Here is an 18,119-nt window from a genome sequence, read left to right as displayed (position 1 = left end):
TTTTATTTATTTGTTTAATAAAAATTGAAACTTTGTTTTAATTTTTATCCACAAAATTTAATTTTTTATCTGTATATCCGGCCTGGTTGGCCAACTCTCCAGCCAAAAGGCTGCGAGTTCAAATCCCACCGTGGGCATGGATGTTTGTGATTGTGTGTGAAAATACTATTGGCAGTGGTCGGCGGTAGACAGTGTTGGTGTAGATGATGATGATTGTAGTTGTGGTTGGTGAAGACGGAGAGTTGTAGAGTTGGTGCCCTTCCTCGATATGTCTTTGGACTATCTGGAGATGTTATGTAATAATATCGACAAGCTTTATATGTTCATTGTGCATCACATAGTTTGAATTTGGCACTTAGAAATGCTATATCTGTGACAAATAAGAAATTGCATTGGCATAATTGAAAAGGTACACAATTTCTTCAGCACCTAAAAGACAGGACGTCCTTGTTGTTTATAATATTAATATCTTTTAAGATTTATAATATCTTTATTTCTCTTGCAAAAAATATTTGTGTGCACCTTACCATTGCCTAAAATAATGCAAAAATCTGACAGTGACTTCTTAATTGCCCTAAATTTTGTTGATGATATAGTGGCTCAATTAAATACCGTTCGTAAAACACCAGATTCTTCATTTAAAGATATTTACGATGAAACATGTATAAAAGCCAATAATTTTAATATTGACATTAAAAAGCCAAGGACTTCATCAAAACAAACATTAAGGTCCAATGTTCCAGCCGATTCTGTAGAAGAGTATTTCAGGAGAATTATTTCATTCCATGTATTGACCAGATATTGACTCAACTTCATGAACGTTTCACTTGGCACTGCAACATTTTGAAGTATGTTTTTTTTCTCTTCTACCAAATGGAAAAGATGCTCCAACAATAAGTGCAATGGAAGATTTTCGTCAATTGTGTAAATTTTATGCCGGTGATTTGCCTTATACAAATCCAGCAATTTTGAATGCCGAATTCAAGTTGTGGTATAAGAAATTTGAAAAACCGTTTGCAATAGAGCCATGCAAAAATATCATTGATGCAGTTTCAAAGTGTGATAAAATGATATATCCTAACATCCATAACTTATTAAAAATATTTGCAACGCTTCCGGTAACAACATACATCAGTGAAAGGTCATTTTCTAATTTACGCCTTTTAAAAACCTATTTAAGATCTACCATGACACAATCACGATTGAATGGACTGGCTTTGCTATATATATATACACACAGAGAGGGATTAATGTAACCATGACTGAAATAATTTTTATTTAATGAATTTTATTGAATGAATAAAATTTAACGAATTTTAGTTGAACGGATAAAAATATTTTTAATGCAAATTCATTGTATTAAAAATGTTTTTATCCATTCAACTCGTCCCTCCCCCCTCCAAGATTAAATCCTGGGTGCGCCACTGCAATAAGGTGATGGCTTCATTGGACAAAGGAAATGGATACACAGTATTATACTTAGATTTTGCAAAGGTTTTTAATAGATTTACCACATGGCAAGGTGATAGTCAAACTAAAGCAGATGGGGTTGGATATTAGACTAGCACATTGAATCGGAGATTGGTATCTGATAGGTATCAGCAAGTTGTGTATGGGGGGGGGGGAGCAATATCCCGGAAGAAGAAGGTCACTAGTGGTGTGCATCAGGGGGTCTGTTTAAGGGCCATTGCTGTTTAACTGTATGTTAATGATATTGGGGAATATTTGGATGGGGATATTCATTTGTTTGCAGAAGATGCAATGTTGGGATGAACTAAGGAATATAGCAGATGTGTCTGAGATACAAGTAGTTCAGACATGAATATATTTCACGTGCAAAACATTGTTTTGCTTCCTTGGGTAAAGGATTAAAACCAAGTATATAATTCTTGTATCTTTAATGTATAATAGAACCAAGGTAAAAAAAAAACTTTCAAAATCTGATATCAAAATTGGCAATATTAGTCTTATCTCTTTACTTTATACAGATACTTTTAAATAAATCCAACACAATTCTGCAAGATTCCCCTGAGTAAATTGAATAACTGTTGAAATAAATTTGGTATGAAAATCAGCAATAAAAAGACAAAGACAGTGGAGATAGCCTGATAGATTGAAAACATTAACTGTATCCTGAATGGTAAATCTACAGAACAAATAAAACATTTCGGCTATTTTAGGTACCATTTTAAGTGAAGTGATATTGGCCTCTTGTGGGAATGGGTGCTTGGGAGAAGGGGGATGACATCAGGTAACTCTAAGCCCAGTGGAGTCTAGAGGGGGGGGATACTGCTAGGTATAGAAACAGTGGCATTTTTATGCTTTATACTAATGCAAGGAGTATCTGGAATAAAGGAGAGGAATTGGTGACACTGATAGCATTAGCCTGGCCAAAGATTATTGGGATCACTGAGACGTGGTTGACAGAAGAAGGTATAATAACAGGAATAAAAGTAGCAGGGTACAGCATTTTTTGGCAGGATAGGAAAGGAAAAGTGGTGGAGTACTGTTTATGATAAGTGATGACTTAAGTTCTCTAAGAGTGGAAGCTTTGGAAAGTAGTGACACTAATGTTTTTGAAAGCATGTGGTGTGAGGTAGAGGTGGGCAAGATAGGATATTAACCACCTTACCGACCATTATGGAAATATGCATGCTCAAACGCTTCGTATCCATCATATATTTCAATGTAATATCAATGGTATTACAATTTTAATATGCACTTCGCATCCATGATAACCTTGATGTTTATAGATGTCTTGGCCAGTAGCGTGGTTAAGTCCGGGGTTGCTACAAACCAAGGAGCACAGACGGTGGGCACCAGGATATGTTTAGACAGTTGATCTTGGCAAGTACAAGAAGAATGATTGTTATGGGAGATTTTAACTACAGCAGTATTTAAAATCTCCCATAATAATCATTCAAAAAAATTGGTGAGAGGAAGATGCATGTAGCAATAAGGGAATGGAATTTCTAGAATTCTTGCAGGACAAATGTCTTAGGCAACATGTAAAGAGGGAACAAGAGATTCAAGAGTTCTGGATTTGGTTAAATCATTAGAAGAGCTGATAATAACTGAGATGAAATCTCCCCCCCCCCCGTTGGAGAGATTGACCATGTGGTTTTTGCTTAGAAGATGAATAGATATGCAGGAGTATCAAAGAGAAGGGAACGTATGTGGAATTATGAGGCAGATGATTATAACAGTCTTAGATATCAACTTGGGGCAGTTCCATCGAGGACAGAATTGGAAGAGCGGGATATCATTAGTCTGTGGGAAATTGTGAAGGAATATTTGTTGGCAGTAATAGTAAGCTGTATTCCACAAGTGAAGAAGAGGACACAGTTTAGTGTAAAACGTGGTTGAGAGAAGAGGATATAATAACAAGAATAGAAGTAGCAGGGTACAGCATTTTTCGGCAGGATAGGAAGGGAAAGCATGGTGGAGTACTGCTTATGATAAGTGACGACTTATATCCTCTAAGAGCAGAGGCTTTGGAAGGCAGTGACACTAATGAATTTGAAAGCATATGTTGTGAGGTAGAGGTGGGCAAGACAGGGAATGAAGGAATATTTGATGGCAGCAATAGTAAGCTGTATTCCACAAGTGAAGAAGAGGACACAATTTGGTGTAAAGCGGATGGCAAACAATTTTAAACAGTAACTGCATGTGAAAAAGAGGCTATGGAAGAGATATAAGGAGACAGGTGAAGAGCAGATGCATGAAAAATATAAGACACAGGCCAGGAGAGTGACTAGTATGGTAAGGAAGGCAAAACTGGAATATGAGAAGAGATTGGCCCTAAAATCAAAAGAAAATCTAGGGAATTTTTTGGATCCTAGGTAAGCTATATGGGCGGTAGGAGGAGAATGATTGTGGAAGAATGACATTGTGGGATAAAAATGGGAATAGATTGACTGATGCAGAGCACATTGTGGAATTGTTCAATGAACACTTTATTGGAGTATTTCATCCTGGAGGAGTAAATTTTAATACTAGAGGGATAGGGCAGGTTCGAGGTTTAGAGGTGCAGGAGAAGAATGTGTTCCAAATCCTGAGTACTCTGGATGTCAGTAAAGCCGTAGGACTGAATGGTATTTCACCATGAGTGTTGAGAGAATGTGCTAAAGAACTGACAACTCCCTTGACCTGGCTTTTCAATGAAAGTCTGGCTGTGGGAAAGGTGCCCAGGGAATGGAAGGAAGGTAAGATAGTGCCATTGCATAAGGGCAGTAGCAGACTGGAAGTGTCTAATTCTAGGCCAGTTTGCGTGTTCGTCAGTAGTTGTTAAGATCTTGGAGAAATTAGTGAGGGACCGTATACAGCATTGGGTAGATGAGGGTATCTGTGAGAGTCTACATGATTTGCTCAGGGGTGTTCTTGTTTTAGTTATAATGCTAGCCTTTTATAATAAATTACAAGAGCAGTTGATGAGGGAAAGGCATATACTGCATTTTCTTGGATTTACCAAAGGCATTTGACAGGGTGCCACATGATAAGCTGATATTTAAGTTGCAGCACATGGGTTTGGACGTCAGGTTCGATTCAGGATTAGCTGTCCGATAGGTATCAGAGTTGTATATGGTGGGGCGGTATCAAGGAGGCAGAAGGTTACAAGTGGGGTCCCACAGGGCCCAGTACTGGGACCTGTGTTGTTTAACCTTTATACCAATGACGTTGTCAGTGGATTGCAGGGGGATATTCAGTTGTTTGGGGATGATGTGAAGCTGGGAAAGGTGATTAGTAATAGTGCAGATATGGTAGCCCTTCAAGAGGATTTGAATAAACTAGACAAATGGGCAACTCTGCCTGAAGTTGGTTACTCTGAGTAGTGATCACTGTAGCCAGTCCCAAGCCTTGATGAAAGAGGAGGGTTGTGCATTGGGTTGGCAACCCAATCTCATAAAAAATTTGATGTTATGAAACCTCCGAACAGTACTCAATGGCAACCGACCTGGAATGGAAAAAAAGAATGTGATTGGAGTATGAAATAGACAGAAAAATTAGAATAAAATAAGAAGTATAGATATCAGAATGGCAACATGGAATGTAAGGACAGTGAAACAAATAGGAAAGATGAATGAAGTTGCTACTGAAATGCTGAAATATAAAATAGACCTCGTTGCACTACAAGAAATGCGATGGCAAGGACAGAGAAGAATTGATAAACAGCATTATACTTTTATTTATAGTGGTCCCAATGAACAAACTGGTCAGCTGTGTACTGGCTTCATAGTAAGCAAGGAAATACAGAAAAGTATATTAAAATATGCAGCTATTAGTGACTGAATATGCAAAATAAGATTAAAAGGAAAATTTAGAACATTACTGTCATTTCAGCTCATGCACCAACTGAGGAGAAAGAAGAAATTGATAAAGATTGAGAAGTCTGCTGTAAGACACAATGGTATGATATTCTATTAATCATGGGAGACTTTAACACTAAGATTGGGAGAGATGAAAATCAAAAGCAAGTGGCAGGAATATTTTCGTTACATGATAAAAAATAATGAAAATGGTTATTTACTGATGCAATTTGCAATCAGAAACAAATTATTCATAAGAAGCACGTCATTCGTGCATAAAGCAATTCACCTGGGAACTTGGAGGATACCAGACACGAACGAAGTAAACCAGATTGATCATGTTTTAGTGTCGAGACATCATTTTTCCTCTGTCATTGATGTCAGGAGCTGTAGAGGCCCTAACTGTGACAGCGATCATTATCTAGTGAAATTGATTATAAGAGAAAAATTATCAAATGTGATAAAGATGACAAAAAAGAGGCTGGGTTATGGGACATAGATAAACTTAGTAATGATATAAAGGAAGCTAAGAAATACCAAGATAACTTGAAAACTAAATTAAATAAAACTATAAATAAAACTAAAAAAAAAATAATATAACTGATGGATTCAATGGAATTGATGGAAAATGGAACAGAGTAGAAAATATGATTAAAGAAGCAGCTGCTGAAACGATAGGTGAAAAGAACTCATAATGAAGAATGCTTTGAAGAATGTGATTCAGCTATAAAAGAGAAGAACCAGAGCACAGAGAAGAGATAGAGCCAGAGCACAAATGATGCAGCTAAAGACTAGAAGCAATTGGGAGAGATAAAATGAACTTAGAAGAAAAGCAAATAATATACTGAAGAAAAAGAAAATGATTATGAAACAAATAAAAGAAATAGAACAACTTAATAAAAATGAAAGTAGAAAATTTTATACTGCCGTCCAAAAAATGAAAAAAGGATTTCAACAGGAATTAGTGGATGTAAAGAAAAGAAAGGAAATTTATTAGGAGAGGAAAAAAAATATTAGAGAGATTATTATTATTATTACGGTGACTCTAGGAGTCCTTAGACTCATCGAGGGAGGCCCTAAACATTATAAGATGGGTAGAATATTTTAAGGATTTATTAAATAGAGAATAAAATGGGAAAAATATTCAATTATAAACAAGAAAGGACATTGGCGTAGAAGAGAATACCCTATAAAACCACCAACTAGTGAAATTGAAGCTAAAATACAAAAAAAAGAGAAATAATAAAGCACCTGGAGAAGATAATATAGTTGCAGAATTATTGAAACACACAGAGGGTATTCAGTATGTTTTGTACTATAGGATATATTTTCAACAGTCTGGTCTAAGGAAGAAATGCCAGACAGCTGGAATGTTGGCATAATCTGTCCTATTTATAAAAAAAAGGAGATAAACTCGACTGTGGGTATTAAATTACTTAATGTAGTTTATAAAATTCTTACATCCAGAATAAATGACAGGCTTAAAGAGATTACCAAAAAAGAAAATTAGAGAATATCAATGTGGATTTGGATCAAACAGAAGTACCATTGATTAACTTTTCTATTGCATGCTCAAAAGACCTACATATGTTATTTATAGACTTTAAGCAAGAATTTAACAATCTAAACAGAGATAGTCTACAAAAGGCTATGAAAGAATTAGAGATAGAACCAAAATTAATTAGATTAGTAATGACGATGATGAAAAAAACAAAAGCAAAAGTTAAAATAGATAATAAATTTAGTAACCCCCTTCGAATTTAATAAAGGTGTAAAACAAGGAGATGCACTATGAGCAACATTATTTATTATAGCTTTACATTATGCGATTAAAGATTTCGATCAAAGAGGAACAATTTTTAATAAATCAAGTCAGTTATGTGCTTATGCCGATGATATAGTCAGTACCGTCGACAGGGTGTAGCATAGAGGCAGCCTACCTCACGTCGTGGCTTAATAAGGGTGCTCGTTCAGCCATATTGCGGTATGTGCCGTCGCTACACTAACAATTCCTGTTAGCGTAGCAAGTGCAGAAAGAAGTTCTGCACTTGCTAACCTCTTTCTGCACTTCCAAGCTTAAACTGTTTAAAACTTATTTGTGAACAGCAATGACTCAAGAAAGATTGGTTGGTCTAGCAACTATATCGATAGAGGTGGCTTATAATTTAAATTTAGAAGAGCTTAAAAACAGTTTTATTGTGCGATATCCCTGTAGAGCAGACATTTAATTCATATTATCATGTAATCATTTTGCATTAATGTTTCTCTTGTAATAAAAACAAAATAGCAATTGGAGATTTTCTTATATTTTTGTCTTATAATCCTTCAGGAGCGATATTTAACTGTTTGCCTCAGGGTGTGATCTAATCTGGCGATATCCCTGGATATAGTCATCATGTCAAGAACTAAGAAATGGTTAATTGAAGTGTATAATGAACTGGAAAGAAAAACTAATGATATCGGATTAGAGATCAATGTAAATAAAACTAAATATGTGGTGATGTCAACTTCAGAAATAAGAAGAAAACTCAAGAATCTACAAGTTGGACAGAAAATTTTTGAAGGAGTGACCAGATTTAAGTATCTAGGACATATTGTTGAGAATGAGGCACAATCAACTATAGCACTTAAAGAACACATTCAAACTAGTAATAAAGCATATTGTGCAAATATGAACATGATTAAAAGCAAGCTAATAAGCAAAAATACTAACATACTTATATATAAAACTCATTAGACCCATGGTTACATTTGGAAACGAAGCATGGAATCTTAGTGAAAAAGACCAAGACAACTTGAGGAAATTTGAAAGGAAGATTATAAGAAGTTATGGACCTGTTGAAGAAAATAGTGTATGGAGAATACAGCACAACAAAGAAATTAGTCAGATACTAAAAGAAGAAGAAGATATTATTAGGTTCATAAAAGTGCAGAGATTGCAATGGCTAGTTCATGTAGAGAGAATGGAAGACTTCCATTAATATGCCAGGAATGCTGAGAGAAAAGATAAATGCAACAAGGAAAAAAGGAAGACCGAGATTAAAATAGATTGATAACGTAATCCAAGACTTGACTACTACGAAAGTGAAAGGCTGGGAAAGACTAGTCAAGAATAGAAGATTGTGGAGATAAGTTGTACAGGAGGCTAAGGCTCACAGTGGACTGTAACACTGGATGGTTGGTAGGTAGACAAATGGGCAAATGAATCGGAGATGTTGGTTTAATACAGCAAAATGTAAGTCTTGAGGTTTGGGACACATTGATGGGGCATTTCATACTCTATTGGAGGAGTCATACCGGAGGGAGTAGGGGAGACGACATCTAGGGTTGATGATTGAAAGAAACGTGAAATTGAGGTTTCATTATGTCCCCTATTCAGTGGTGAAGGTAACACAGAGGATTGCTGCAATACTGAGAACGATGCTGACCTGCAGAGATAAGAGTTATCATTCTGTTGTATAAGAACCTGATCAGACCACACTTTTACTGTTGTCCCCAAATTTGGTCCCCAGGATTTGAAGGGGATAAATTAAATGTGGAAAGAGCACAGAGGCAGATAACAAAGATGGTTTCAGGACTGTACAATGTTAGTTATGAGGATCGGCTAAGGGAATGTGGACTGCAGAGTTTGGTAGATAGAAGAAGGAGAGGTGATGTGATTGAGAATTTTAAACTGTTGAGAGGTGATTACAGGGTTGACACTGGGGAGTTCTTTCACTTGGTTGAACAGCGGGAAGGAGTGATGACAAGGGACCATCCCTGGAAGTTGCGAAAGGAAGCTGTAAGCAAGAGGGTGAGGAGTGGTTTCTTTGCATGGAGGGTGGTTGAACTGTGGAATGCATTGCCTGATAGAGTGGTGAGAGCAAGAACAGTCAATGAGTTCAAGGAGTGGTATGATAGACTTTGTGTTTCCTAGGAAGGACCACCCGTGATTAGTATTTCGATTCCATGGAGACCTGAATAATAATAATAATTAAATTAAATATGGAAATAGACAACAGAATTAGTAAAGCTGGTTATGGTAGGGAGTCAGCTTAATAAATTTATATGGAATAAGAAAGAAATTAGTCAAAACACTAAATTAGCTATATACAAGAGACAGTGTTCAAACCAATTCTAACTTATGGATCCGAGAGCTGGGTTAGAAATAAAACACTTGATTATAGATTGGAAACCTCAGATATGAGAGCTGTGAGAAAGATTAGTGGAGTGAACAGATGTTGTCAATGTTAGTATCATTTTTAATAAAAAATGAGGATATTAGGAAAAAACTTGCCCATTGTTGGCTTTCTGGAATGTGTTATAAAACTAATCTCAGCTGGTATGGTTACTTAGAAAAGATTAGCAAAATAAGTGTTCTTTACCAGGAGGCAGGAAAAATACCCAGATAAAGACAGATGTAGATTATTATTATTATTAAAAGAGACCTCCAGGGAGTCAGTGACTCATTGAGGGAGGCCACATACTACACACACTAGCTATCATAGCTATCATACTTATTCTTGAATTCATTCACACTTCTTGCACTCACAACATCCAATAGAAATCCATTCTAGTCATGCACCACCTTATGAGAGAAAAATCTACCTCTCACTTCCTTCTTGTCCTTTCCCCACCCTTCATAAATTGAAAAATTCCATTCAGTTGAAATCCTGTATGACCCTTTCAGAATTTATAAGTCTCAATCATATCACTCCCTTTCTTCTGTTTGCTAGTGTCTGCAGTCTACAAATTCTCAATCTGCATGATCAGTATTCCATAATCCTGATATCATTTTTAACATTCTCCTTTGTACTCTCTCCAATATATCAGAATCACAACGGAAACACTTTCACAGAAACAGTTTCACTGGTCTGACAGCTGTTTCAAACTCATTGGTTTTCATCTGAGACTAGGCAGAAACCTAAGAGAGCAAAAACTCTCAGTACTAAGGAACTCAAAGTGTCGAAGAGGTGTATTTTCCATAATCGAACCCTCGGTCGGTGCATGATGAAAACCAATGAGTTTGAAACAATTGTCAGACCAATGAAATCTTATCAAAATGGACCAATAGGAGGAAATATACAGGTGCTTTGTGTGTTCATGTTTCCTATAAGGTTCAGCTAGAGCAGCTCGTAGTATAGCAGTGAGTGTATGGTGGCAAGCTCTCTAGTCACTTTTCACATGAATGCTGAAACTTTTATAGTTTCAACATTCGGCTTTGAAATGATGTTGGCTTTATTTATGACAGTCATTAACATTGACATTCCAGCTGCAGAACTATGCACTGTTAACTAGATGCATTTTTGTTAATAAAATTGGTTAAATATGCTGTTTTTTTTTTTTTTTTTGAATCATTTACTGTGTATTGTTTTTGACATAACACTTTCATTTTACTTGAATTTGTAAGACCAGATTATCATAACAAAAACTTCAATTTTTGTTGTACTATTTTGAATCTTATTGCAAAGTCTGAATTCTTTGCATTTGCAGAGGTGTTAATTGTGAAGTATTCGATCTTTATTTTAGCATTATGGATAATGCTGCCAGTACTGCTTTCCAGGAATGGTCTCCATCAGCATTACCAACAGTCAGTGATTGTATCCTTCCTGTACCAGGCTCTCCACTCGCTTTGTATTTTCCAGAAAATAGCTATGTATCAAAGATAACCAACAGGTTGCCATATAGTGCTCTATCTAAGGTGAGTTGTTGTTACACAACCATGCATAAAATTAATAAATATAAATAAAAACATTTATATAATTAAGATTTAATTAAAAATGAAAAACATATTGGAATATGGGAACTTCTTATTCTTTAATTCAAAATAAGTTTCCCATAGTCAATGGTATCACGCTAAGTATTGCTTTTGAAAACAGCCAAATCACCAAAGAGTTCTAATGCAAGAAATCAAAAAAACATTAAGGAACCCAACTAATAGCTTGAAAGCTGTTAAGAAAATGTTACTGTCATACCAAATAATAGATTATAGATGTAAAATATCTTCCTTAGTAAGAAATAATACAGATGAAAATTTGAATCTGCTGAGCAGCTGAAAGGGATCTCAGTATCTTGAACCAAAAATGGCATGTTCCCTTTAAAAAAAAAAGTATCATTTCCTCTTTTTACTATTAAGCCCAGTTGCTTGTACCTCATTGTATACAGATAGGGGAAGTAAAAGAGTTGATTGTTTTGGCAGGCACAAATGATTTCAAAGGTGAGAAATATGATGAGAAGATGTGAAAGAGTTGTTGGAAGAAACAAACTCTTTCATATCCAACTGCATTCATCCCTCCCTCCCCAACAACAACAACCAACTGCATGTATGTTGCATTCTGTTCTTGTCTTTCATCCCCCCCCGCCACTTTACAACGCTGAATTGGTAGCCTCAGCTATTTGCTCACAGAGAGAGCCTATTTGAATCCTGCTGTGGAGCTCTAACATTTGGTGTCTCTCTAGCCTCCTTGATGGATCACAAATTTCAAGATCTTACATTTAGAGATATAGTTGTTGGTAATTTTTCCACTTGGTTATACTATAAATTAAAGATACCAAGAAATTATATACTTGGCTTAATTCTCTATCCAAGTGGTAAGCAAACAAAGTTTCTGCCTGACATATAAAGAGGACTAGGGTAACTCGTATATAGAAGCTAATGACTTCACATCACTTGCCTTAGGATCCCACAATGCAAAGCATATATCCTTACGGGTATGTATACTGCTGTGCATTATGGGAAGGGTCACTACCAAACCGGTTTTGACCTTTATTGAGGTCTCGTCAGTGGGAGCCAGATCCAGAGGTGATACTAAGGTTGAAGTAATGCAGCAGTAATATTTTCATATACGAGTTGCCAAAAGGTGTCACACTTTATTATTAAAGTACTCTGGATTAGAGATAATTGTTGGTAGTTCTTCCACTTGGTTATACTATAAAAGACACCAAGAAATTATATACTTGGTTTAATCCTTTATCCAAGTGTATGAAAATATGACTTCTGCGTTACTTCGACCTTAGTATCACCTCTGGGTCTGGCTCCCACTGACGAGACTCAATAAAGGTCGAAACTAGTCTGGGTAGTGACCCTTCTCACAACGCAGAGCAGTATACATACCCATAAGGATATGTGCTTTTCGTTATGGGATGCTAAGGCAAGTGATGTGAAGTCGTTAGCTTCCGTATACAAGTTGCTCTAGTCCTGATTATATTTCAGGCGCAAACTTTGTTTGCTTACACTTGAATAAAGGATTAAACCAAGTGGCTACTTGCATTGGTCCTATTACCAATAATCTCTTTAGACTCTCACATCATCTGTAAATAATTGAATATTTCCCTGTAACCCAGTGACAGTATTATACACATACAGGTTAAAAAGCAAAGGTACTGATCCATGTGAAAATCCACTTGTGACCTTCCTTTTCCTAAATACTGCTCTCATATGCACAACTTTTTCTCTGTTATATAGTCCATTTCCAATCCAGTTCACTCATCTATCTTCTACCAATTTAAATATCATGTGGCACCCTATCAAATGCTTTTGCAAAAAAAAAAAAAAATGTAATATATGCTTTTCTGTGGTCAACTGCTCTTGTCATTCATTATAAAAAGCAGGCAACTTACCAAAACAGGAGCACCCCTTAATAAATCCATGCCGAAATTCACAGATAATGTTATCCTCATCTGCCCGAATTTGTATACAATCTCTGACTCATTTTTCCAAAATTTTAACAACCATGAAAGAAATACAAACAGGTCTGTAGTTTGACTGTAATTTTGATACCACCTTTGTGCAATGGCACTCTTACCCTCCTTCCACTCGCTGGACTTTCCCAGTTACTAGACTTTTATTGAACAGCCAGGTCAATGGAGCTGTCAGTTTATTAGGTTATTCTCTTAAAAAAAACGTGAAGCGAAATCTTATCCAGTCCCGCTGCCTTATTGACCTCATGCACTAAAATCTTTAACCCTTCCATATGTCTCCAGGAATAAAACCTACATTTTACAGGATGAAATTCTCCAATAAAGTGATCATTAAACAGCTTGCTATGTGATCTGCATTAGTCACTCGATCCCCTTTTCCATCTAACAGGATAATTTGGCCACAATCATTTTGCCTTCTACTTGGATTTCATAATGAAATAATTCCTTATGATCTTCCTTGGACTATAATGCTCATTTTTTCTCATGTTCCATTTTTCTCTTCTTGACTATATTACTCCATTTCTTGGCTTGAGTCTTGTATTCCTCATGAATCTGTTCTTTCCACCTCTCTCTCTTTCTTTATACTTTTTTCCATAACCTCTTTTTTATATGCAGTCCTGTTTGATTTCATTAGTCATCCTCTTCACACCAAAATGTTATCTTTTTCACTTGAGGAATGCAATTTTGCCATTGCTTTTGATAAATATTTCTTCACTAGCCCCTGTGTACTGCTGATTTCTCTCTCCTTTACAATTCTTTCATTCATGGAACTTCTCAAGCTAGTTACTAGACTTATAATTCCACATAGATTCCTTTCTTCCTGATACTTCCACATGTCAGTTCAGTATCAAGGCTCATCATCTGAGTCAAGGTCCATTGTCACTGTCACCACTGAGGGAACATGACTAACATCTCGGTTATTATTATTATTATTATTATTCTTAGACACCTCCAGGGAGTCCAAGGACTCATTGAGGGATAGTCACATCATCTGATGCAAGGATGAAATCCAAAGCTTTTGATCCTCACATTCCCTCTATTATATGCCACCTGAAACATTTGTCCCTCAAGAATTTCAGAAATCCCATTCCCATACTAATATATGCAATTTCCTCTACTGCTGTAGAAGAAATTGCATATATTTTTATGCTGCTGCAGTTAAATCTCCCACGATTAACACTTGACAAACTGATCTGGCTAAACATTTCCTGTTCATCACCCTCTGTTTTCACTGACCTATAGCGACATCCCACTAAATATTTTATCCTGCCCACCCTATACCATACACTTTCAAAACTATCAGTTCCATATCCTTCCATTTGTTCTTCTTATCATGTCAGAATATGTTTTATCCTACTACTTCTATTACTGTTAGAACATCATCTTCTATTAAACACATTTCACTGATTTCAGTAATCTTTAGACAGGCTGAGGATATCAATGCCACCAGTTCACTTCCTTTTGTATAAATTTATATAAAAAAACATCAGTGAATTGATGCCAGTTCTATATCTATTATTATTCCCTCCAGACTTCATTTGGCTCTACAGTATACCATACATTCTCATCTCCCAAGTCACTATCTCCACAAGAGGCCATCCATACTACCATCAATCCTGATCTAGTTTTGTTGTCTTTCTCTTGCCAAGAGAACAACAGACCATTGCAAATAACCTCAAAAAAGATTATTTGCAAACCTATAGTACATTTTGGGTGGCTAAGGATTTTTATCTATTTTATATATATATATTGTGATTATTCATTTTTACTCGGTAGAAAATATTATAAATTATTTTAAATGACTGATACCGAGAGATAAAGAGATGACATGGTTTATTTAAAAAGATACTATTAGTTTACTAGTTTCGTTGAATGGATCAACTTCTTCAGGTATCACAATATCAAAGAAATATACAAATATAACAGAGACTTAAAATTGCATTAACAGTACTAGTCCAAAAGAACAGTAGTACATTTTGAAAACAGTAATGCGAGCTTGAGTTCCAAATAAAAGATACTACTAGTTTCGTTGAATAGATCAACTTCTTCAGGTATCACAATCAAAGAAATATACAAAAAATAACAGAGACTTAAAAATTGCATTAATAGTACTAGTCCAAAAAAAACAGTAGTACATTTTGAAAACAGTAATGCAAGCTTGAGTTCCAAATAAAAGTTGACTACGTGCTGTCACGAGTGCGCCAGTATTTAACAGAGGCAATGTGTGCATCAGAAAGATTGAAACTTAGGGAGTTATTTATATGGGAAAAATCTAAGGCAATTTCTCTGGATTCGACAATCTTTCTTTCAAGTTCATTATAGCACACATGGATATTAGAAGTTTCTGTCCAGTCCACAATGTGTTGGCAGCCTTCATCTGAGTTAACGGAGAAAAGAACATGGCTAGAGAGAGCGCTGGCTCTAGTCCTGTTGTAGGAAATATCTCTACGGTGTTCTTCCAAACGTAGAAGGATGGATTTAGCAGTTTGGCCATAGTATGGCTTTCCACAATCACATAAGATCTTGTAGACTCTTGGAAACTGAGTTGGAAGATGTTTCTCTTTAGGTTTACTAAGTATGGAGCGAAGTTTTGGGAGCATAGTGAAGCAAGTTCTGAAGTTAAATTTCTTGAGAATTTTAGCTAGTTTTGGTGAAAGAGAGCTGATGTAAGGCAAAGAAATAAAGGTTCTGGGGTGAGTATTGGACTAGAGCAGTGTTTCAACTGCCAGGCCCTAGCATCAATTATACCGGAGAAGTTCTCCTGGAACTTGTTATTTTAGCTTTCTAAGCATTTTTTATTAATAAATATTTTAAAGTGGAAATATTCTGAGGAATATAATATTCGTGAATGTGTCGAAAAGCCCAGAATGTCTAAATAACATCTGTGTAACAAATGTCACTGACCAATCAGCATTTTTTTAAACATGGAAGTATTCATGAATTATTATAAATTATCATATATATATATATAAATATTCATAAATAACAACATCAGGCAGTTCAAAAGGCTTTAAGTGGAAGTGCACAAAGTTTGATTAATGGAGTAAGTAACACTACTTAAGGATATGGTGTTCAAAAATAACATTAGATGTTATGTTTGTTTGATGTATGCCTCAGGCTTTAAAAAAACATGTATGACATTAAGGAGGATGTGAGAAATGTGAGAAATGCCTTATGTGAAAACATAAGGCAAAATGTGCATGAAAATGATTCTGGGATGAGTGAAGTGCAGAACTGAGATTTTAGAGAGATTTGGGGTACTCCGGAGCTCACTGTAGATAGCACAGAGCGAGAGTCAAGGATTGGATAAGAGATCCTTGGGAATTGGAATGGAAAGGATGAATTTAGTAGACATGGATGGATGGACAGGGGAAGTAAAAGGTGGAGGAAAGAGTTAAGAAAACTGTACTAGGGGATTCGATGATTCGTAGAGTAAAAAACCAGGGATGTCTTTAAAGAATGTTGTCCGAGAGCTACATTAGAGTGTGTGACTCTAATGTAGCTCTCTTTATGAGGGTTGAGAATGTAGATGAAATGATTTTAATGGTTGGGACGAATGATTTAAGAAGCAGTGTAAATTATGTGACAAGGAATTTGAAGGAGATGTTGGAGACTGTTAGATTTAAGAGTGCTAGGATAGTCAGTGTGCTGCCCAGATATGATAGTTGAGAATTGAGAAGGGGATGATGATGATGATGAATAAAATGGTAGCTAGGAGGGGTGGGATATGTGGATGTATGGGAGGAGCTTGATGGGAGAAAGGAATTATATGCTGATGATAAGTGTAAGGAATAAGTCAGAAGAGTTTATTGCATTTCGTTATTTAAAAAAAAAAATGCTGATAATGGTCTGCATTTAAATGAGTACGGGAGTAAATATTTACAGAAGTTACTGTTTAATGAAAATATGTGGGTATTAGATCAAGAAAATGAGAGTTATTGAGAATGGAAAGGAATAAGGATGGCTGTCAGAAATAACAGTGACAGGGATGTGGTAAAAAATGAAGAATCACGGGTAAAGGTTAAAAACACCCTCCTCTGTTTATATATCAGTGTGAGAAATATAAGGAATAAGTCAGAAGAGTTTATTGCATTGGAGGATGATAGCAAATGAGTTCTGTCCATGTAGGTCTGTGGAAGTAGGGAGTAAAAATGAGAGTGATTTTGAAAGTGTCTGGTGTGAAATAAATGTTACTAGAGAGAGAGAGAGAGAGAGAGAGAGAGAGAGATTTAGTTTAGGTGTGTTACAAACCTGGGAATAATGAATGAGATGAGAAAGAAATGTATAGGAAAATTAGTTTAACTTGTGAAAAAAGCTTTATAATAATAGGGATTTCAATTTTCGAAATATAAATTGGAAATAAGAAGTAGCTTATGGGAGAAAGAAAAAAGATTTTCTGGAATTCTTAAGGGATCACTATCTTATATAGTTGGTGATGGAAGGAACCCAGGGCTAAATATACTGGATTTAGCAATAACATAATTGTTAACAACATATCAACAATGCCACCAGTTGGTGACAGTGATCATGTAGCCCTGACCTGGGAGGTGCGAAAGCATGCAGATGTATCCAGAGTAAAAGGGTACATGTGGAACTATACAGCAGTAGATTATGGAAAACTCAGAAAACAACTTGAAGGAAAAGAAATTAATATGGCATGGGTCATAGTTAAGAAGTATTTGATGATGGCAATAACAGAATGTGTGCCTAAATCATAAAGGATTAACAAAATAGGTGTTGAATGTATGAATAGGGAAATTCAGCAGGAATTGTAGAAGAAGAGAAGATTATGGAGAAAATATAAACTTCAAAGATGAGAACAGTTGCATGAAATCTATAAAGTGCAGGCAAGAAGACTGACAAGTATAACAAAGGCAAAATTACAGTATGAAAGGAGATTAGCAAAACAGGCTAAGAAAAATCCCAGAGAGTTTTCTGTTATGCAGCTAGAAAAAGAAAGAATGATTATGGGAAGATAACGCTGCTAAATAGAGATGATGCAAAAGTGACCAAGGAAGAAGTTATTGGGGAATTTTTCAGTGATCATTTTGCTCAGGTTTTTCATGTTGATGTGAATAAGGCTATTGGACTAGATGGAATTTCACCATGTGTTATGAAAGAACATGCTAAGGA

The 18,119-nt window shown here is 35.8% G+C and overlaps 1 protein-coding gene across 1 annotated transcript in view; it reads left to right on the top strand.

Moving 5' to 3' along the window:
- LOC150098146 (uncharacterized) overlaps positions 1-18,119 on the top strand; it is a 186,854-nt gene that overhangs the window by 37,932 nt on the left and 130,803 nt on the right. Inside the window, exon 2 of the mRNA XM_090406307.1 lies at positions 10,815-10,986. Coding sequence (XP_090262433.1) covers positions 10,819-10,986 — 168 coding nt within the window. The 5' untranslated portion in view covers positions 10,815-10,818. The remainder of the gene's footprint in view (positions 1-10,814; positions 10,987-18,119) is intronic.

This window comes from Typopeltis vanoorti, chromosome 16, assembly GCF_054136105.1.
Source record: "Typopeltis vanoorti isolate ZY-2024b chromosome 16, IOZ_Tvanoo_1.0, whole genome shotgun sequence".
Lineage (NCBI taxonomy): Eukaryota > Metazoa > Arthropoda > Arachnida > Uropygi > Thelyphonidae > Typopeltis > Typopeltis vanoorti.
This window is presented reverse-complemented; position numbering and strand designations above follow the sequence as displayed.